The sequence below is a fragment of the Alexandromys fortis genome, unplaced genomic scaffold (genome assembly GCF_014885135.2).
Source record: "Alexandromys fortis isolate MF-2015 unplaced genomic scaffold, M_Fortis_MF-2015_v1.1 scaffold_1, whole genome shotgun sequence".
Lineage (NCBI taxonomy): Eukaryota > Metazoa > Chordata > Mammalia > Rodentia > Cricetidae > Alexandromys > Alexandromys fortis.
Window position 1 is genome coordinate 11,974,455 of NW_026067927.1, and position 23,554 is coordinate 11,998,008.

The 23,554-nt window shown below is 41.8% G+C and overlaps 1 protein-coding gene across 2 annotated transcripts in view; it reads right to left on the reverse strand.

Annotated features, from left to right (window-relative positions):
• Positions 1–647: 647 nt before the first annotated feature.
• The window catches only part of Cyb5b (cytochrome b5 type B), a 45,401-nt gene continuing 22,494 nt past the window's right edge, over positions 648–23,554 (reverse strand). Inside the window, exons 4-5 of one of the 2 annotated variants that reach the window (XM_050143882.1) lie at positions 16,971–16,999; positions 648–1,549 (exon numbers count right to left, since the gene is read on the reverse strand). In XM_050143882.1, coding sequence (XP_049999839.1) covers positions 1,405–1,549; positions 16,971–16,999 — 174 coding nt within the window. In that variant the 3' untranslated portion in view covers positions 648–1,404. Of the gene's footprint in view, positions 1,550–7,952; positions 12,030–16,970; positions 17,000–23,554 lie in introns of those variants that run through there. The other variant, XM_050143883.1, reaches the window with a different exon arrangement.

Genomic DNA, 23,554 nt, shown 5'->3' on the forward strand with positions numbered 1-23,554 from the left:
TGTATAGGTGTTTGCCTGCATGTATGTCTGTACATGCAGTCTCCTTAGAGGTCAGAAGAGGGCGTCAGATCCCTGGGAACTGGAGTTACTATGGGTGTGTGCTGCCATGCTGGTACACTAGGAACTGAATTCAGGTCCTCTGCAAGAACAAGTATTTTTGACTGCTGAGCCATCTTTCTAGCACCATTAATATTTCTTTTCATGAGGTAACAGGGAATATATATCTTTTTCAATGTGGAGTCATAATCTTACTAAAACACTGAATGAAGCCAGAGGTGGCAGTGCGTATCTCTAATCCCAAAACTCAGGAGGCAGAGGCAGGAAGTTCTCTGTGTTTGAGGTCAGCCTGGTCTACAGAGTGAGTTCCAGGAAGCCAGGAAACCTGTTCCAAAAAAAAAAAAAAAAAACCCAAGAATAAATAAATAAATAAATAATACACTGAGCAGACACCAACTGGAAGAATCTGTCACTGAAGATGTGAATGACAAAGACTCCCTCCTGAGTAAATAGCAATTAAACTAATGGCAATACAATAGTGATATTTTTGTGTTAAATAACAAAATTTGCACATCTGTGAATGATGATATAATAGCAGATAGCTTTTAATGGTAGTTACTGTGCTATATACATATGTAACATTTTATACAGATAAGTGTGATAAGTGTATGTGTTAGTGAGGGATCTCTGGAAGAACAGAACTGACATAATGAATATATACATATAACATATATAGAGGGGATTTATTAGAATGGCTCACAGGCTGTAGTTCAGCTAGTCCAACAGTGGCTGTCTACCAATGGAAAGTCCGAGAATCCAGTAGTTGTTCAGTCCACAGGGCCGGATGTCTCAGCTGGTCTTCAGTGTATGCAGGGACCCTGAAGAAGTAGGCTCTAATGCCACTGAAGGAACGAACTTGCTAGCCAGAGAAAGCAAGCAGGCAGAGAGGAAAGCAAGCTTCCTTCTTCCATGTCCTTAAACAGGCTGCCAGTAGAAGGTGTGACCCAGATTAAAGGTGGATTTTCCCACCTCAAAAGAATTAGATTTAAGGTGGGTCTTCCAATTTAAAATGATTTAATTCAGAAAAAAAATCCCTCCAGCTGCTTGGGTTTTAGTTAATTCCAGATGTAGTCAAGTTGACACCAAGAACAACCACCACAGTGCATATGTACCAATAATGTCACCTTTTGGTGACACCTAAGGGGCTGGGGAGACAGCAAACTCATTACTGACTGAGTCGTCTCAGGGCAGGCACAAATGTTTTTAATATCTTAATTTAGCACATTTATAAGGAACTATCAGCACATGGAGGCCTCTGTTATGTAACATTACCATTATAAGAAAGCATATCCATAACACGCTTTATTTAAATGAGCACACTGCGGACCTGGAGAGACGACTCAGTGGTTAAGAGCACTGCCTGCTTTTCCAGAGGACCACATGACAGCTCACACTGTCTGGAGCTCCAGTCCTAGGGACCCAACTCCCTCTTCCGACCTCCTCAGGCACCAGGCATGCATTGTGCTGCACAAACATACATGCAGGCAAACACCTGTGTATAAAAATGAATAATAAATACATTTTAATGTCAAAACCATAAATATACATATGTGTAAATACACATATACATAAGTATGTATGCATCATATCTGTGTATACATATACATGTATTGTATATATATATACATATGAGTGTATACACACACATATAAATGCTGTGTGATGGCCTTCCTTGTACTAGCTGTTATAACACCTGCCGTTTGATAGCCCCTATGTTTGAATTTGCATTTGTGTTAGGATTCAGCTTTTTCCCAAGAGTGACCTCAGTCTTGCATTCTTCCTTCTTATGTCACCGGGGAGTGTCCCTTTTGCTCATAGCTCCATTCGGCCTCCACGCTTTTGTGAAGAAAATGGGATTTTTCTGGAGCGATGGTTCAGCGGTGAAGAACATTGATTCCTCTTGCAGAGGACCCATATGGCAGGTCAAACTGTCCAGTACCAGGGGATTCAATGCTCTCCTCTGACTCCACGCACACTGGGCACATACAAGGCACACAGGTATATGTGTGCATAAAAACACTCACACGCATAAAATAAAACACCCCAGTGTAGTCGAGGCTACCTCTTAACAACATTCGGGATCCTCTTCACAGTTCTGCAGATGTCATTCGGAATCTCCACAAGGTCAGGCGTGCTCTTCCCCACCCTGCCAGCAGAGGGCACATTCTCTGCTTCCATTTTGTTGTAACTGGCCCCAAGCAACAACACAACACATTGTGTATCCACTGACAAGGCACCTGCCTGGCTATAGTGAAGGATCTCAAAAGAGATGCTCTGGCCAACCTCTGCCCTCGGTGAAACTCCAGTGTAGACGGGAAAATAAACCACACTATCCAAGGACCAAACAACGAAAAGCACAGGACAGTGGCAGGTTAATAATGGAGAATTCAGTCTGCCTGGACTGGAGGAGTCATTTGGGGTTTCACGGAGATTGGGACTTGGGTTGGACTGTGAAACCGAGGCATGACTCAGCCAGGCCCACGTGGGAAACGGACTGCTTATCTCCCACTTCAGTGCCCACGTGGATCCACTGGCCCATCAGGCCCAATACAGTGCTCCAAGTAGCCTAACCCGGAGCCAGAACTATTGACAAAGACCCTCAGGAGGCAGGGGTCAGGCGTAGGTGGGTGATATTGGCTCACCAGAGAAGTCTCTTAAGGAGAAGCGCCGGGTGGAGGTACCAAGATCCTCCTGCCTCTGCGTCCCAAGTGAGCATAGAACTGATCTACAGAACTACCACTACACCCTGCTTGCAGTTTCCTGATAAACTACACTGAATTGACTTGAAGACAATTGATTTGAAAAAATGATTTTTACGCATCGAGTCACTAAAAAGACAGGTCACAGTGCAAGTCCTCTGAGCAGGGGTTAGCGGCAGCTGCCGCATATGGTCAGTTAATAACTATAAGATGCATACGATACCCTTGATACAAACTTGACAGTCTCATATATGGATGGTACAGCAAGGGCGCCAGGGCAAGACAGCCCGGGTGCAGATTCTGACTCAATTCACCCTGTGAATGTAAGTCACGTGACCTTTAATTCTCAGTTTCTCTTTCTATAAACGAAGGATGGTAGAAGTACTTTGGAGGATTGTTAGAGAACGAGGCAATGTATATTAAGTGTCTCAGCACTGTGTAAGCGTGATCTCATTTTTAACAGAATAATCACAGCTAATTGTCAGTTCAGGGGTAGGCCTTACTCCAGGACAAAATATTATTTTGGCCAATGTGCTTTATACTAAGACAGAAACATGACAAATTGAACTTGACAATCTTTTGTCTTATTTTCACTTAAAAAAAATGTGAGTGCGTGTGATTTTGAGATCATATCTCACGTAGCCCAGGCTAGCCTCAAACTCACTAAGTACCCCAGGATGCCTCTCTCCACTTCCCCAGGGCTAGGATTACAGGTGTGCAGCAGTCGGGGTCCCTACAGCTGTGAAAATACACCATGACCGGAGTAACGAGGAGGAAGAGTTTATCCGGCTTATGCTTCCACATTACAGTTCACCATCAAAGGACGTCAGGGAAGGAGCTCAAACAGGGCAGGAATCTGGAGGCAGACGCTGATGGAGAGGCCATGGAGGAGTGCAGTTTACCGTCTGGCTCCTTAAGGCTCGATCAGCCTGGTCTCGATGGAATCCAAGACCACCATCCCAGGGGTAGCGCCACCCACAATGGGCTGGGCCCTCCCACCTCAAACACTATTTAAGAAAATGCCCTGCAGGCTTGCCTGTAGCCTGATCTGCTGGAAGCGTTTTCTCAACTGGGGCTCTCTAGATGACTTCAGCTGTGTCAAGTTGACATAAAAGCAGCTAGCATGCCCAGCTTGAAAATTTTATTTTGAGCCAAAGCAACACATGAACATATTTCTAAAGGTTAAATAATGTCGGTCTCGCGCTAGAGCAGACTGGTTCTTCAAGCCCCCACATGGAGAGCTACACACCAACCCACCACGAACCCTCCTGCAAGTAGCTAGGACTGTAGCTACGGTATCAGGCTGGCACCTCCCCAGTTCTGTTTTTATTTTATTATGACTCTGTATAGGTGAGCGTGCGCACACACAGGTGTGGGGGCTGGGACAAATTCCCGTGCTCTCCTCCCACCTTTACACGGGTATCGAGGATGGACTGTTAGGCTTGTGTAGCGTGAACTTCTGCCCACCGAGCCATCTCACCTGCCATTTTTAAAAATATTTACTATGATATGTGCACGGGTGTTTTGTCTGCAAGCATGTGTGTGCACCACGTGTGTGCCTGATGCCCTCAGAGGGTGGTGGAACCCTAAGACTGGTTGTAGTTTTGAGCTGCCATGTTGGTGCTGAGAATTTAAGGTGGGTCCTCTTGAACAAAAGGCAGTGAGTGCTCTTAAACACTGAGTCATCTCTCCAGCCTTGATTTTTGCTTTTTTTTTTTTTTTTTTTTTTTTTTTTTTTTTTTTTTTTTTTTTTTTTGTTACAGGATTTTTCTGTGCAGCTCTGGTTGTCCTGGAACTCTCTGTAGACCAGGCTGGCCTCGAATTCAGTGATCCCTCTGCCTCTGCTTTCTGAGTGCTGAGATTAAAGGTGTGCACCACCACTACCCAGCCTGATTTTTGCTTTTTTGAAATGAGGTCTCATACAAACCAGGTGATCTCTAATTTATTATACAGCTGAGGATGATCTTCAACTCTGATCCTCCAACCTCCACCTCCTAAATGCTGGGATTAAAGGGGTTTGCCACCACACCCAGGTTACCCCATAAGGAGGTATTGTGTGTGTCAAGTTGACAATGGTCAGACCTGTGATGGCTATTCTTGGTTGTCAATTTGACTACATCTGGGATTAACTAAAACCCAACCAGTTAGGCACACCTGTGAGGGATTTCTCCGAATTAAATCATTTGAAGTGGGAAGACCCACCCTATATCTGAATCTTTTGAGGTGGGAAGATCCACCTTCAATCTGGGCCACACCTTCTGCTGGCAGCCTGTATAAAGGACATGGAAGAAGGAACTGTCTGCCTTCCTGCCTGCTTCCTTTCTCTGGCAAGTTCATTCCTTTATTGGCATTAGAGTCTACTTTGGGATTCCAGCATATACCGAAGACCAGCTGAAACATTCAGACTTGAGAGCTGAACAACCACTGAATTCTTGGACTTTTTGTTGTTAGACAACCATTGTTGGACGAGCTGGACCACAGCTTGTGAGCCATTCTAATAAATCCCCATTACATATGTAGATAATATAATAAATGCATTTTAATAGTTCTGATGCTATGGAGAACTTTACACACCCCTCTTTTTCTTTAGGCAGGGTCTTACTGTGTAGCCCTGGTTGGCCTAGAACTTTCTATGTAGGTGTGCTCCACCTTGCTGTCTCCCAATTCTTGAGCCACAGGAAAGCTTTTCAACCCTGTTAGGGTTTCTTGTAGTATTTAGCTCCACCTTGAAAACAATGTGCTTTTGCGACTGCTTCCTTTCTCATTTTAAATAAGGATGGGTTTGCACATTTACACAGCAGGCCCAAATGGCTCCTCTCTCCTCTTGCAGGCAGCAATTTTTCTGCAGCATTTACCTTAAGCCTATTCTAAGTACAGAACACATATCCTTGGACATCAACTTGGGGTATTTGCTTTGTTTTGGTAGGATTTCTACTATAAAGCCTAGGCTGGCCTCAAATTCAAGATCTTCCTGCCCCAACCTCCCAAGTTGAGGCTACAGGCACTCATCTGGATAGCCAGAGTATTTCCTTGATACCAGTCTATATGAACACTTCTTAACCATAAGCTTGCAAATGTGTGAGGTGGGAGAGCTGGAGTTCTAGGCCAGGTTAGGAGTACAGCAAGATTCTTAAATAATAAAACACAGGGGCTGCAGATGCCACTTAGTGGTGAAGTGCTTGCTGGCGTGTATGAAAGTCCTAGCTGGATCCCCAGAACCAGAAGAAAAAAAAAACTGTTTTGCAAGAAAATTAAGTTATTTCAAGCCTATTATCGCTACAGCAACAGGTGATTGCATCACTCTATGATCCCAACACTAGGGAGGCTGAAGAAGGATGTTGAATTCAGAGGCCATCCTGGGCTACATGATTAGGCCTTGTCTTAAAAAGCAAAAACAAAACAAACAAGCAAACAAAAAAAAAAACCCAGCTAGCCAGATTCAAATTCTGCTCCCCCGTGACTTTCTGACTGAATAACCTGGACATTCCATTTCACTCGGGAACTACAGTAAGAATAAAGAATACAGGTGTGGTGGCGCACGCCTTTAATCCCAGCACTCGGGAGGCAGAGGCAGGTGGACCTCTGTGAGTTCGAGGCCAGCCTGGTCTACAGAGCGAGTTCCGTGACAGACTCCAAAGTTACAGAGAGAGGCCTATCTCAAAAAAACAAACAAGAATAAAGATGAGCCATCTGGAGCCATCAGTCACTTGGTAACAACACAGCAGGTGTCACACAAATGATAATTACAACTGCATTCATAATTCATTAGAAAAACAAAGTAGTCTCTTCTTAGTGCTTTATAAAAGAACTGAGTTGTTTGTCTGGTTTCAAATTCTTTTATGTGTATGGGCGTTTTGCCTGCATATTGTCTGCATCACATACGGACACCGACTGTAGAGGGGAAGAATGTTGGACTGTAAGTTGTCTGTACTTGGGACTTGAACCTAGGCTCTTTGGAAGAGCAGCCAGTACTATTAACTGCTGAGCCATCTCTCCAGCCTCAAGATTACGTTTTCAAAATGCACGTAAGTAAAACAAACCAACCGACCCACAGGCAGGCAGTGGTGGCTCATGACTTTAATCCTAGCACTTGAGAGGCAAAGGCAGGCGGATCTCTGGGTAAGGGTAACTTCAGAGCAAGTTCCAAGACAGCCAGGGCTACACAGAGAAACCCTGTCTCGAAAAACTAAAAAAAAAAAAAAAGGAAGAAAACGTCTAAGTGACTAAAATGAGTGTAAGCTTTGAGTACACAGAAGAGACAACTACCTAGCTAAATGCTGTCAGATGTACACTATTTCCAGACTGAAGTAAATTATGTAGGGCTTTCTTACCTTTTTTGTAAATGGAATCAGTCTCAGATTATGATGCATCAAGCAAGATTTGTCACACAACTACCAAATAGCAGGAAGAGTACCCGATAATGAATTCTTATTAGTATCAGAGATTAAACATCAGTTCAAATGTTGGCATTAAGGATGGGGCTATCCCTTCCTGTCACTAATCCTCAATTCCTGCGGTAGTGGAATCACCAGGTCCTAATGAGTGATGTGCTCTGACCTGCTGTCAGTCATGCTAGAAGGCTATCAGTGTGTGATAGAGGTAATTATTAAAATGGGTTATTTCCCTTGCTTCACACAATCACTAGAGCCTCAACCTCTGTGTTTAAATTTCCCCAACAGTTTAGCTAGTTCCAAGAAAAACAATCATTTGAGGCCCAGCATTGCAGATAATAAAACATTACCTCATGTTGGCTTTTCTTTACCAGTAGAAATGTAACTCCAAATTGTTTTCTGGTTCCTACTTCACATCCCTTCCCATGGCAGGACCTGGGTAGCTGTATCTTGAAACTATCTAATGAGAGGTCCACCTCCAACACAGAGCCCTCAAGAGCCACAGCACTACCTAACTCGGTTTAAACAAATGTTGGCAGAGATCAGAACAACTTGGTGCACCCCAAATGTTACATTGTGTACTTGAGAAGTACAGCACCAACATGCCTTTAAAAGCCGGGCGGTGGTGGCGCCCGCCTTTAATCCCAGCACTTGGGAGGCAGAGGCAGGAGGATCTTTATGAGTTCGAGGCCAGCCTGGTCTACTAGAGCTAGTTCCAGGACAGGCTCCAAAGCTATAGAGAAACCCTGTCTCAGAAAAAAGGAAAAAAAAAAATTGATAAAAAAAAAAAAAAAAACAACTGTAGTCAGGACGAGAAAATGAAAACAGTGTCTTTATTGTGTAGTTCTAACAAACATTCACTGTGTGCACATTCCAGTAGAAAGAGACAAAGATCTTTGTTCAAAATAAGCTGCAATCAAATAGGTAAACAAACTCCATCATTGCATACACAGAAGGAATGTTACCATTAGTCACCTGCAGCTGAGAGTGCAGTAAAAAGTGAGCTAAGTAACTGAAATGACGTTCTGCCCAAACTGCCAGTGTAGGCGATGTAGGCATGGGCAACGGGTGGCCACTGAAATTCATGAGTAAGATACTGGGCATAAGGCAGGTGGCTGACAGACACATCTCTGCTTCTTCAGAGCCCCCCTCCTAGGTCACCCCCACCAATTCCAAAGTTGGCCAAATGTGACGGAGCTCTCTGTTACTTTTGGGATATTTGGCAACTGAATCGCACAGCCTCAAAACTTCAGTTTCTTGTTGACACATGACGTGTCTGAATCCATTTCCCTTGGGGTAGGAGGCAAAGAACATTCATGCTCTGTGCTTCAGTCACCTCAGGTGGACTCCAGCCTGATGGGCATCACCTGGGATGAAGGATGAACGCTATGTGTGACGACACATGCAGCTCATCAAAGCCCTTATCACTGCTCCTCAGCAGCTAAGTGAGCACAACCCAGCATCATAAGCAACAGTGGCAGCTGCTCAAAGAGCCTAGCCACTCAAAGGACAGTTTTGGACAGACTTGTCTCTGCTTAAGTAATCACACAAGAAGTTTGCAAACACAGATCATAAACTTTGTCCCACTGCTTTCTTTACAGACGTGCAGTCACTCGGAAAGGAAAGCCAGCTCCCAGGGCCAGGTAGGAACGTTTACAGAATTTGCATTAACACCCTGGGTCTTGGTAGCACGAATCCCCTCTTTTGTGCTCACCAGCTGTTAACTCGCATGGTGTGTGGGGGCAGTTGGCCACTTCAAGAATTAACAACAAACCACCCCACAGGTCGGGGTGCTGTCAGCCAACAGGGACTAGTTCCCCTTGCTCTCAATGATAGTCTGCATGGCCCACAAATGTTAAGGCTTCTTTGACAAGTTCAGGGTTTGTTTTTCTTTTTTAACGCATTTGGTGCACATACTGTATTGCTTTGTTGAGGAAAAGCCTCAACAAACTCTCACGTAAGACCTGTTTATGTAGGCAACAGAATTACAGCAAACAGACATGAAAGTGGTTTCATGGTTTTGTTTTGAGACAGAGTCTCACTATGTAGCTTTGACTGGACTGGAGCTTGCTATGTAGACCAGGCAGACCTAGAACTCAAGAACTGTCTGCCTGTCTCTTGAGTGCTGGGAATAAAGTCACATGCCCCTATGCCTGGCCAAAAAAGAAGCAGCATTTTTTATATATGTAATATAAAATGACATCACATTATCAGTAGTTCAAAAAAAGCCCTGGGTATTATATGGATTTCATAAATGGCAAAGACGAAAGTATAAAAATCTTTTCCTTTGGGCTCTCAGTAAAACAGCTCAAATAAAAGCAGGGGAATCACAGACGTGAAATAAAAAAACACGGTTTTTGTATTGATGCTTACCATAGAAATACCAAAACATCAATTTTACTTAAAAAAAAAAAATACAGCTCTTTTTTGTGGACGGTGTTGAGATGGGGTCTATATATAGTTCTGGCTGTCCTGGAACTCACTCTGTAGACCAGACTGGACTTGAACTCAGAGATTTGCCTGCCTCTGCCTCCCAAGTGCTGGGATTAAAGGTGTTCGCCACCACTGACCAGCCAAAAACAGTCCTTAACATTTTCTATAATCAGATATTTTTCACTGGATGTGAAGAGATGCCAAGAAACATTCACAACTGATCCAAGTTATCTTCAGGCTTAGGTTAGCTTGAATGCTCCCTTCCTATACCTCAATGGGCCCTTATTCTTTCCATCTACCCGACATATCCCACGTAGCTTGGCTCTCATGGCAAGGGGCCCCCAAGCCTCACTGCATACACCCTTCCTTGCCGTTAGGCGGAGGTATACTCAGTCATGCCACTTTCGTTACAGAGAAACTAGCGTTTCACTCTCGTATACTACAGACATTATTAAAGACAGAAGTTTAATTAAGTCTGTATCCCTGATACATAAGTCATCTAGAAATTACTCTAACGTATCATATCCAAGTACGCAAAGAAAAGGCTAATGTTATTTTGATGAATTCTGAATTCATTCAACCGCTGAATCTCAGGATAGAAATCCTGGCCTGAACTTTTTCTTAAATAGTTTGCATGGGCAGACTGGTTTAATGTGCAGTTTCCTGTACTGTCAAGCCCCATGACAAGCTGGAAGGGAGGAAGCATCTCTGGTCCTTTTAGAATTCAATGGCTTCCTGCTAGATATGACAAAGGCCCGGAAGCAGACTGGTAATGAACAAAGAATGTGGAGGACAATCACCGATAATGGGTAAAAAAAAAAAATAGCTGGGAAACTCAGGTATCACCACAGGGACACAAATAAAGTAAAAAATGCCAGGAAAATGCCTGAACCAATGAAAAACAGTAATTTTAAATGATTAACTACTTTCCAATGAAATACATATCCAAGGGAGGGGAAAAAGCGTCCAGATTTATCACTATAATCCTCAGAAGAAAAGCAGAACAAAATCAGCAAGTTGGAGCCATGGAGGTAAACACAGATGAAGACAAAAGTCTCTTGGCAAGGTCTCCGGATCTCAAGTGGCATGCCCCAACAATGACATTTACATGGAAGTTATTTTACTGAGAAAAGAACAAACTTAAGCCTCTTACTTTGATAAAACAGAATCAAAAATTTGTTAATAAGTAAATAAAAAGGCAACGAGAGCCTTCCATGAAGCCCCAGGGGCAAGCATCCCAGGCTTTAGTGAAGTGCCATGGGAAGACTCATCTTTCGCTAGCAAAGCCAGCCAGGGAGAAGATGGCTGGAAACTGGTGTCTTAACTGCTGTCCTGTAAGTGGTGCTTTGTTCTCTTTTAAGAGATTATTCTGAATTCATCTTAACTCGCCGATCCCTTCTTTGGCTCTTCTACACCTGAGAAACCAAAGGGATGCAGAGTTTTATAAAGTATTCTCGGGAAGAAAGGGGCCAGACTTAGGGACAAGAGGAGCCATCGGCTACACTAACTGGGAGGGAGAAAACCACATAGTCCTTTTTCTTTAATTTTTATTTTTTTGTATACTTTTTAACAATTACATTTGTTTAGTGCACACTTGTGCCTGTGTGTGCTCTGTCCGAATGTGTGCACCTGTGTGCATAAACAGGTGTGTGTGTGTGTGTGTGTGTACACTAGGGCTACAGCATGTGTGGGGGGGCCAGAGGACAGCTTTTGGTAACTGCTTCTCTCCTTCTACCCATGTGGGTCCAGAAAAATCAAACTCAGGTCATCAGGCTTTGTGGCAATTGCTTTTATCCAATGAAATATCTTTTGGTCCCTTACTTTTAGTAATCATAAATAAGATCATTTGGGAGCTATGTTTTAAATAAGAGAGATATATCTTAACTTCACAAATTAAACTCCTTATGATAAAGACAAAAATTAAATCAGAATTAAAAAATAAATTTACTTCAAAAAAATTGGGAAAAGATTCAAAATTAGAGTGCTGTTCCCTTAAATATATCTAATGCAAAGTCAAAGTAAGAGAAATCATATATTGTCCCCAAAGGCCATGTCACTACAACATCAGAACTCTAATTATAGGCATAAACTCTTGAAATGAAAGAAACAAGTGGAAGCCAGTGAGAAGAAACCCTAGCAAGGACACAATGTGAGTAGGTGCTTTGGGCATCAGGCTCTGGCTGGTGAAGGACCTTGGTCCTAGACTGAGGAGGATAGATATCTGCTCAACCATCTTGGCTCCAAGTGGGGAGGAAAACAACTGGCAGGATTTAAGGAGGAAGCATCACTGCAGCCTCCACAGTAAGCGTCTACTTCTCACTCCAGGAGCACGTGCTCCCACACCCCAACATGGTCGCCTCAGGAGGATTTGTTGTCGGTGGTGAAGTGACGATACAGGAACCCTACAAGAATGGCGCCCACCACGGGGAGAATCCAATATGCCCAGCAACTAGAAGCAGGAAGAAAAAGCAATGAAGTTAATTAAACTTTTACTATAGTGTATCTGAAAGGAAAAAAACAAAACCCAACTCTACACTTATTTGTATCTGTGCACTTATGTGCTCAGGCATGGCATGATGTGCAGGTGGAGCTCAGAAGGAAACGTGGGAACTTGAGTTACCAGATTTGGCAGGTGTCTCTACTTGTTGAGCCATCATGCAGGGCCTAAAGTCCTTCTTTTAAAAAGGATGTAAAAAACAAAAAAGAAGTAACTTTCAGGATAAGGGCGTGTATGATTTTAACCCCAGCACCTAGGAGGGAGAAGCAAGAAAATCTCTGAGAGTTCAAGATCAGTGACACCCGTTGACAAAAAAGGGCCACTTCCCACCCCTCAGTTCCTGACCGGCTAGCTTTACTCAAAATAATTACACGGAAACTGTATTCTTTTAAACACTGCTTGGCCCATTAGTTCCAGCCTCTTATTGGCTAACCCTCACATCTTGATTAACCCATTTCTATTAATGTGTATGGCACCACAAAGTGGTGGCTTACCGGGAAGATTCTTAACCTGCGTCCATCTCGGAGAGGAGAGCTATGGCGTCTGACCAACTATGCTTTCTTTCTCCCAGCATTCTGTTCTGTCTACTCCATCTATCTAAATCCTGCCCTATCAAAAAGCCAAGGCAGTTTCTTTATTAACCAATGAGAGTAACACAAAGACAGATAACCCTCCTCCATCACATAGTATGCTATCAAAACAGATATACAAGCTGGACATAGTAGTACATGCCTGCAAACCCAGCACTCTGGAAGCTGAGGCAGGAGAATTGCTGTAAATTACAGGCTAGCCTGGGCTACACTGTAAATGCCAGCCCAACCCCAGTTACGTATCAAGATACAGTAAAACAAACAGAACAAAAAAGAACAAAACAGATACACAGACACCACACACACAATCCCAGCATTTGAATGCTAAGGCAGGAAAATCAAGATATTGAGGACTAGGAGATAGTAAGTTAAGGACTTGAGTGCAATTCCCTAAAACACAAGTAAAACTCCAGGGAACAGTAGCTATGCTTGAAATTTCAGTGCTGGGGAGATAAAGATGGGCAGATCCCTGGGGCGCCCAGTGTAGCCGAACTAGTGAGCTCCAGGACAATGAGGTCTTCTGTCCACACACATGCATGCAGAGACACACAATATTAAAACAAAACAGTTCACAATCATTCTGGCATTCCAAAAAAGCTGTGTGTGTGTGTGTGTTTCTTTCTAAGCATTTCTATGAGACATACTGATTATTTCTGGGTTACAGGGTTATAGATATTAGAATTTGTCTTTGTGACTTTTTTTTACAAATTATTATACTGCAATAATTAATTTTTATGTGTATGGTGCTAGGAGTCAGACCCTAATATAATAATATTATTATTACCTACTTTATTATAAGTTTAGAAGTAACAAATCTTTGCACCCCAAGTAAGAAGCTGGTAATGGGAGTCATGTGCCCATACTTTCAATGTCTAGTTTTATTTGTTTTATTTTAAATACATTATATCTATGGGTGTTATGCCTGAATGACTGTAGCTGCACCATGTGGGTTCATGGTACCCTCACAGGTCAGAAGAGGGCATCAGATCTCCCTGGAAGTAGAGTTGTGGATAGTTGTGAGCCACCGTGTGGCTGCTGGGGAACAAACCCAGGACTTCTGCAAGAGCAGCAATTGCTCTTAATTACTGAGCCACCTCTCTAAGCCCTTAATGTCTAGTTTCAATTTTGGACACGAATGAGGAAATAAAATGAGTGCATGGGTTGTTCTAAAAGAAGTTAACAAGTGGCAATGCCATGAGAAGTACTGCAGGTGACTTCCCTTGGGAGTTTCAGAGCAGACACTACTCTCCTTAAAACAATTCTGTGTGTGTGTGTGTGTGTGTGTGTATTATGTGCATGGGTGTTTGGTCTGTATGTAAATCTCCATACACTTGCATGCCTAGTGCCCAAGAAGGCCAGAAGAAGGTGTCAGATCTCTGGAACTGGAGTTAAAGATGGTTGTGAGCTGCCATCTGAGTACAGGGTACTAAACCTAGGCCCTCTAAAAGAGCAGCAAACACTCTTAACTGCTGAGCCATCTCTCCAGCCTCCTTAAAACAGTTCTTTAAACGAGCTTATTACTCTGCCCAGCTTAAGCTGTGAGGCTTTTGTGACCCAAATGACTTGGTTGCCCATCTAAGACATATCCAGTCTTGGTATGAAAAAGTTCCAAACCAACAAAGCCAGCTGAGATTGTTAACAAGAATTATTCCCCTTGCCTAGACAGATCCAGCCTGGTGCACACAAGACTACAGAGGTAAGTTACTACCAACAGATGAGACTGACAGGCAGGCAGGCAGTTTTGCTTCAAGTCATGACAGCATGCACAGCAGAACTATGGAACATGGGAACTTTGAAGTCACAGATGCTTCCTGAAGAGCAACCACGGAAGACTAGAGTCCAAACATAGGACCCCCCCCCAAGAAAACACAGAAGAGAAGACTGCAGAACAAGAGAGAATGGTTGCCACCAAGTCTCACACCACTTCTGCTAGCGCTGAAGCGTGAAGACAAACAAGAACTGTATTTCCACTGTGCTCAGAGACAGAGCACCAGCAATAATTTTGTGCCAGAGACAGGTTTATTTTTTTTCTGGAGTCTTATCCAGGTTATTGCAAAAAATTGTGATGTTAATTTTTATTACTCAGTAATGTTTTATCATATGACTATACTAGAGTTTATTTTTATTACTAAAAAAAATTTAAAGTTTTTCCAATGTTTAATGTCTATGCAAGACATTATTCAAATGTTGCTATAAACATCCTTTTCTTTTGAGATAGGATCTGACTATATAACCTTGACTAGCCTGGAGCTCACTAGCAGACCAGGATGATTTTGAACTGACAGACATCCACCTGCCTCTCCTCTCAAGTTTTAGCAGTTCATATCTAACATTTTTTTTAATTTTTTACCATTTATTTAGTTTATGTGTATGGGTGTTTTGTCTGAATGTATGCATGTGCACCACATGAGTTCCTGGCACTCTAAGGTCAGAAGGTGTCAGATCCCCTAGAGCTAGAGTTACATAGCTAGCAGGGAGCTGCCATGAGGATGCAGGAACCAAACCTGGGTCCTCCCCAAGAGCAGACAATGCTCCTTACCACCGAGCCATCTCTCCAGCCCTAGCTATAAACATTTGTGTCTCTGTTTCCTTGTACTTTTCTCTTGGACAATAGCCTTACTATGTTGCCAAGATTGGTCTCAAAACTCCTGGGTCAAACAATCGTCCTAACAGCTGGGACTACAAGGCAGGCATACTACGCTTTGACTTGTGACATGTTTCTATTGCAGGTCCCATAGAAATGCAATTGTTAGGTCAAAAGTTATTTACTAGATACTGCCAAAATGTCCTCAAAGTGAATGCTCCCAGAAGAGGATAAGAGTCTTGGTAACTAACTTACTTCCTAATAAGCAAGTCTTCTTATATGTAGGAACATCTGTTTACATATTAGGTGTGAAATAGACCTATAATTTTCTTTTGTTTTGGTTTTGTTTGTTTTTCAAGACAGGGTTTCTCTGTGTAACAGCTCTGGCTGTCCTGGAACTCACTTAATGTAGATCAGGCTGGTCTCGAACTCTCACAGAGATCTGCCTGCCTCTGCCTTTTGAGTGCTGGGATTAAAGGCGTGTGCCACCACCACCTGGCCAGACCTATCATTTTAATGATATGACATTAAACCTTTATCCACTTGCTTGTATGATATGGGATATCCCTCTGTATGCTGTGAATGTATATCTACCACTGGTTAATAAAGAAGGTGCTTTGGCCTGTGAATCCAAACAGATACAGGGAGAAAGAAGGCAGTCTGGGAGATGCCAGCAGCCACTAGAGAAGCAAAATATAGGGTAACAAACCATAAGTGTCATAAAATATAGAATAATAGAAATGGGTTGATTTAAGTTGTAAGAGCTCACTAATAAGCCTGAGCTAATAGGCCAAATAGTTTGTAATTAATATTAAGCCTCTGAGTCTTTTTTGGGAACTGGCAGGTGAGAGAGAAACCTCCAGTTACACTTGTATTTGTGTAAAGTATTTAAATGCAAATCTTTTTGCATATTCTATTGAGATATTTTTAAAACTTTATTTGCAGGATTTTTTTATGCATTTTGGATAATAATTCTTTTAAAAGCAACACTGACTCTTTGAAACTTTCACACACTCATGATATATTTTGATGATACCCATCCACTACCACCCCCTCAACTCTCAAGGTCAGCAGCTCTCACGCTGTCAGCCTTGGGGGTTGAATAACTCTCACAGGGCTCACTTAAGACTACGAGAAAACACAGATATTTACATTATGATTCACAACAGTAGCAAAATTACAGTTATGAAGTAGCAAAAAAAAAAAACAATTGTATGTTTGGGGGTCACCACAGCAGGAGGAACTGTACTAAAGGTCACAGCGTCAGAAAGGTGGAGAAGCACTGCCCTGCCCTGGGCTTCCACCTTGTGTCCCTCCCAACTTCACATCCTTTTTAAAAGACAATTAATACTCTCCCTCCCCAAAAGAAATTACTGCTGCTTGTATCTGCATAGATCTTTGCTTTGGTTTTTCTTTTTTAAAATTTTATGCATACAGGTATTTTGCCTACATATCTGTCTATAATGTGCATCCTAATGCCCCATAAACCAGACCAGAAGAGGGCATCAGATCCCACCTCCACCCCGCACCCCCAGAGCTGGAGTTAGAGATGGTTGTGAGCCACCATGTAGGTGTAGGGACTCAAACCCAGATTCTCTAGAAAAAAAGCTAGTGTCATTCACTGCTGAGCCATCTCTCCAGCTCCAAACACACATACGTAAAAAGAACCTCTTGAGACATTATATAGAATGTAAGGAAGTCCATAAGAGAGATACTAACCTTTTGCATGTACTGCTTTTTGAAGGATCCTGAAGAAGCCACATGTTCAAAAATAACAGAAAGAGATCATTAGTACAATGCACATAAGTCTTCTTGGATATCCAGATAAACTATAAACAGTAACAGAATTTCCTTCACGAATGTGATGCCTATAGTTTCTAGATAATGGGTAGACTTGGAATCGTTTATTTCTAATAACACATTGGTATTTCTTAGTGAATAATCTGAGAACATAGAAATCTAAAGAGAACATAGAAATGACCTAAGTTTTTTACATGTAAAAAATATCAATGATAAAAGCCTATTTAAGTCAGGCAGTGGTGATAAACACCTTTATCCCAGCACTCAGGTGGCAGAGACAGGCAGATCTCTGTAAGTTCAAGGTCAGCCTGGTCTATAAATCGAGTTCCAAAACAGCCAGGGCTACACCGAGAAACCCTGTCTTGAAAAATAAAGAAAAAAAAAACTCTATTGAAATGGACTTATATTTTGGGTCACAATGACAAGCTATTTAACTGGACTTAGCACAGCACAACTAAGATCACAGTTTCTGAAAACATTTTTTAAAGTCCTCAGATCTCTTCTGCAAAATGATGAGCTGCCAAATGCTCTCAGCCCTCCAGACTACCACCTCACGGCTTACAGAGATGACCTGCTTACTCTTTGAAACTGAAACTAAGTAAGGATTTGGGGGATTATTTAACTTTTTTTTCCTCTTAGGACTTATTTAATGTTATGTGTATAAGTGTTAGCCTGCACATATATATGTGCACCAGGAGCAGGGTGTTGGACACCCTGGAACTGGCATTAAAAACATTTGAAAACCTCCATATGGTTCTTGGGACTAGAACCTGGGTCCTCTGCAAGAGCAAGCAATGCTCCTAACTACTGAGCCATTTCTCCAACCTAGGATTATTTAACAATTAAAAGGGGAAGAGTAGTTAAAGGAAAGAAAATACTAAACAAATCTTTACAAAAAAAAAAAAAAAAAAAAAAAAAAGACAGATTCGCTCTGTGTAATCCAGGCTAGCCTTAAACTCAAGACCCTTCTTCTTGCTTTGGATTCCTAAATGCTCAGATTACAAGTATGCAGTACTTGATCCAAATAATCCTAAAATTTAGATTTTTCGAGGCTGGATGATTCAGCAGTTAAGAGCACTGGCTGCTCTTCCAAAGGACCTGGGTTCGAGTACCAGTACTCACATAGTGGCTCACAACTGTTTGTAACTGCAGTTCCATGGGAATCTCATGCCCTCTTCTGACCTCACAAGCACCAGACATGCATATGGTGCACTGACATGCATGCAAACAAAACACCCAAACATATGAAAATAAATAAATAAAATCTTGGGAATAAAAAAGTAATTACTTACTGATGTATGTGACAACATGGATGAACCTTCAAAACATTATGCTAGTCTAAGTGAAAAGGGGCAGACACAAAAGACCATCTATTATATAAGTCCATTTATATGGACAATGAATTGAAAGAGAAGAGATCAGCAGCTGCTTTAGGTTCGGCAAGAGGGGTTGGGAGGTGATGGAATATGGCTGGTAATAGGCTCATGGTTCCTTTTTATAGTGATCAAGTTGTTATAAAGTTGGTTGCAATTATTACTCAACAGTGTGTTTGTACATGAGCGAACTGAAAACACTGTCATACAGATGAATACACACTTCAACCCTGAAAGCACACAGATGGAATCTCTACACTTCAAGCCTTTTGTACTCTTTTTACAACCAATATTTTGAATATGTGCTAGCTACAGTAAGCCATGGACTACATCATAGTAAAGAGAAAGAGTATAGCACTAAGCCTATAATATGCTGAGATAGTAATCATTCCTAACAAACAAGAAATAATATAATGTGTCATGTCTTTTTAACTAAATACCTTTAAATGTCCGTTTTAAGAGCAATCCATTCTCAGGGAGGAGAAAAAAAAAGAAAAAGAAAAAAAAACTTGCCTAACATCCTGGAGAAATGAAAAGAGAAAGCATCCATTTTCTTCAGGACAGGCACCAAATAAATGCTAAGCTGTGGCCCCCCTTTTAGTCAAAAATAATAAGAGAGATACATAAGGCACAGCTATTAACAGCCAAGTCCTAGTTTTGTTTAGTTTGGTTTCTGTTGTTCAATTCCTTCTCAATTTTATAAAACTAAAAAGAAAAAAATATAATCATTTTCTTGCCTTCTCACACACTTCCTATAATCCTTATCTCCATACCGAAACTCTGCTGAATCTGATTTAGACTTAAATGAAAGTCCTACAGGCTACAGACAAATTTAGTTTATTCTTTTGGTCTTCAGGCACATCTGGCTGAGTAAGTCTATGCCCAGATGTTAGTGCTCTCTGCCTTTCATATTGATCGTTCTAATGTAAGTAGTCCAGCGGAAGGACTACCACATAAGCAATATGATGCTTCTTTATTTTCCAAGGAATATACTTGCAAAACAAAATCTGAGTATGCTATTATTTTAGCCCAATGTTATTAACAAAAAAAAAAAACCAACTGCTTGGCTGAGCATGGTGGCACTCCTGTAATACAGCACTTGGGAGGCAGCGGCAGGAAGATTAAGGGCCCAAGGCCAGTCTGGGCTACACAAGACCCTGTCTCAAAAACAAAACAAAACAGACTTACTGCTCAAATAAAACTGATTCCTAGGCTAAGGCTGTGGCTTAGTCAGTAAACTGCGTGCTCTAAGAGGACCTGAGTTTGGATCCCCAGAGCCCATGTAAAAGCCAGACAAGCTGACATGTGCTTATACCTTAGAGCTGGGGAAATGGAGTCAAGCAGATCCCCAAAGCTCACTGGCCAGCTACTGCAGCCAATCAGTGAGCTCTGAGTTTAATGGAAGACTCTGCTTCAAACATAAATAAGTAAGTGGTGAGCAATATAGGAGGACACCCAATATTGACCTCTGGCCTCCACAAGTATATAAACGTATGTTCATGCACTTGTGTGCACACATCCACAAAACATACACAAACACAACACATAAAATTTAAAATGAAACTCCGTCCCAAAGCACAAGGTATTAACAGGTTTAATTCCTCATAAAATTAATACATACACACACACACATATATATACTGTTTTTCAAATATACTTTTATGAACAATAATACTAAAGATGGGAGTTGTAGGGTAAAAGAAAATATTTTATGTTCAAGTGTTTTGTTGGGTTACTACTGTGGTAATGAAACACCATGACCAAAAGCAATTTTAAGAGAAAAGGGCTTATTTCATCTGTAGTTCCATATAACAGTTTATAATCAAAAGCAGGGAGGGCAGGAACTCACACAGGGCAGGAACCTAAAGGCAGGAGCTGATGTAGAGGCCATGGAGGGGTGCTGTTTACTGGCTTACTCCACATGGCTTGCTGGGCCACTAGCCCAGGGATGGCACCACAATGGGCTGAGCCCATCAAACTTTAATTAGCAAAATGCCCTACATCCAATGGAGCTATTTCCCTAATTGAAGTTCTCTCCTTCCAGATGATTTTAGTTTGTGTCAAGCTGACATAAAACTATCCAGCACACCAAGTAAACTTTTTAAAAGGTTTTTCTGTTTATTTTATGTGTATGAGTGTGTGCCTGTATTTGTGTGTCTGTGTGTGTGTGTGTACATGACATGGGCCAATGCCCAGGAAACTGGAAGAGAATATTGGATCCCCTCAAACTGGAATTAGCAGACAGTTGTGAGCTGCCATGTAGGCTCTGGGAACTGAACCCCAGTCCTCTAAAAGAACAGCTAGTGGTCTTAAGTGCCACTACTCCAGTCCCAAGTAAACTTTTTATTAAATCTACTCATAACTGGAATTATATAGTATCTTCCAGCTCAGAGCTAACTCGGCTTCGTTGTTTATAGAATGAAGATTCAGATGAACTTAAATTCTAAAATCACTACTCCAGCACAGTTTTGTGAGCCAAGGCATTTTGACCAGCAGGAGAAGAAACAAGCTTCTTGCCTACGAGACCTTAGGAGCACTGCCAGCAAGGGCCCATCTCTTTCTCTTCCACTACTAAAACTAAAACTCTAACCTATAAAGCTGAAAACTCTGCTTACAGAGTCAGAAACCCTGAACCACAAGAAAGGAAACTAATTAATAAAATGAGCTTTCTTCCCACTTCGTGATAGTGAATGTTTAGCCAGAGATAAAGAAGTGAAGGAAAGAGATGCCTATATCCTACGAGAGAAGTGTCTACCTCAGCCTCTGAGAAACCACATCATTTCTCAGCCTCTGGCTAACATCAAGCACAGAAACAAACCTGAGGGATCAAGGACGTCTTCCTGGAAATGAAATCAGTCTGGAATATAATTCCATGAAAACCTGGTAGGTAGTCTTGAAATTTTTCCAAAAGACTTTCTTTGCCTAATCTGCCTGAAGGGTAACAGCCAGCCTGACTGAAACAAACAACAGTCAGAATCATCCTAATGGAGACATGTCCCTCGGGGACAAGGAGCTGGAGAAAAACAAGCTTGAGAGCCAGCTTTCGGTCCCTCCCTAACCTAGGAGGAGGCTACACTACAGCTGTAGTTCTGAATGATCATACCCACTTGATGAGCTGAGGAGGCTTTTTTTCTATACTTCCGGCTGGAGGAGGAGGGCATCAGGTTTATGTCAGCTAATCCATCTCTTCTGAAGTGTGCTTGGCCTCCTTCCTATCACCTAGGCTATTCAAAACACAAATCCAGCTGAACTCCAGAGATTCTGAACAAGGAGAGTGAAAGCCCAGGAAATGAGCACTTGACTTTTATTTTCTCTTTCATTCCAGGGGATCCCAATTTAGGTTGATGCAAGGAACAGAATCTCACTGCTGTCCATTTCCCACAAATGTTCCTGCATCCTGTATTACCAAGGAAGAAAACCAGCAACAAGAAATAATTGATAGATCTCTAGACACAGCAACTACAAAACTGTTTCTACTGTTTTAACGTAAGGAGTGCTTCATGATTGCTGTGAGGAAAGGAGTGAGGATTTCTAAATTGAAGGTTTCCCCCGTAAACATCACAGTATCCTTTGACTAAAATAAGACTCAGAGTGGCATTTCTTCAACATGTTCAATTAAGACCATGACTAGCTCAAATCTTACCTGAATATCACAAGAGGAGTTGAGAATGAGGCAGGTGTGAGGTGGAAAAGACAAAGACAACCCAGTGCTTACAATGTTAAAGAGCCATTTCATCGGCCTTTCGTAATCTAACACTCCAGAGTAGTAGGGAAGCAGGACAGAGCGTGGATTTATATAAAAAACCTGGATTTCAGGGCAACAGAAGGCAGATACTGCCAAGAAAACAATCTCTTGAATTGAAAGAATTCTTGTGCCAAGGCCAGTTTGAATTGCTGTGCCAAACCTGTTCATTATTTCCTGGCTCAATGAAGAATGAGATTCTAGAAGGAGGAAGGAGTCTTTGCTGTGTGCATGATGAGCTAGAAACCACCTAGACTGCTCTCCCTTGAGGACAGAGGGCAGTGAAAAATCTTCTAAAGGAGAAGTCACAGAAACTGTAAGAGAACAAGGGCAATGACACCACCCTGCTTGTGGGAAGTAGAAAAGGTTTTCAAGCTTCCTTCTTGGTACAAGATGAAGCACATGAAGGTTTTCAAACACTCAAATGCTGAATCTTGTTTTGGCTGCATCAGTGAGCAAACTGGGAAGGGCATGGGACAATCTGAGCATACAGCATTAAAAAAATTAATTTGGGGAAACAGGAACAGAAATAAAGGCCTCTGTTTGACACATAAAGAAGATACTGTGCAGGAAAAAAAATTTAATCAGAGCATTATCATCTGTTTTATAGAAGTAAGAATAAGATTTTTCCCAAACTGAACCCATAACCTAATTTCTTCCAAAACCACAATAAACATGCTTTGAAGTCTCAATAAAAATGCATACAAAGCATTAACAAAATGCTTCCTACTAGGCAGAGGAGATGGCTCAGCATTAAGGTCTAGGCTTAAAACCAAAATGTTAAAATGGTTCCTTCTTTTTAAGACTTAACTATCCTTTTGTCCTGGCATGTGCAAAGTCCAAATTCCTTAAAAATAGAATTTTGGCTTGGATAAAAGTAATTTGAACTCACAGAGATTCTCCTGCCTAGGCCTCCCAAGGGCTGGGATTAAAAGCATGTGCCACCATATTCAGGCTCTCTCTTTTTTATTTTTTTAGCCTTTATTTTTATTTTATGAGTCTGGGTGTTCAGCCTACATGAATATCATTTGTGCACCATGTGCATACAATGCCAGCAGAAGCCAGAAGAAGTCACTGGATGCCCTGGAACTGGAGTTATAGACAATTATGAACTATATCATGTAGGTGCTGGAAATCGAACCTGGGTCATCTGGAAAAACAACAAGTGCTCTTATCCACTGAGCCTTCTCTACTGCCCATTTTTACTTATTAAAATTATTTTTAAAAGTCAGATAGTTGTGATGCACACCTTTAATCCCAGCACTCCAGAGGCAGAGACAGGTGGATCTCTGTGAGTTTGAGGCCAGCCTGGTCTACAACAGCTAGTTCCAAGACAGCCAAAGCTACACAAAGAAACCCTGTCTCAAAAAAAAAAAAAAAAAAAAAAA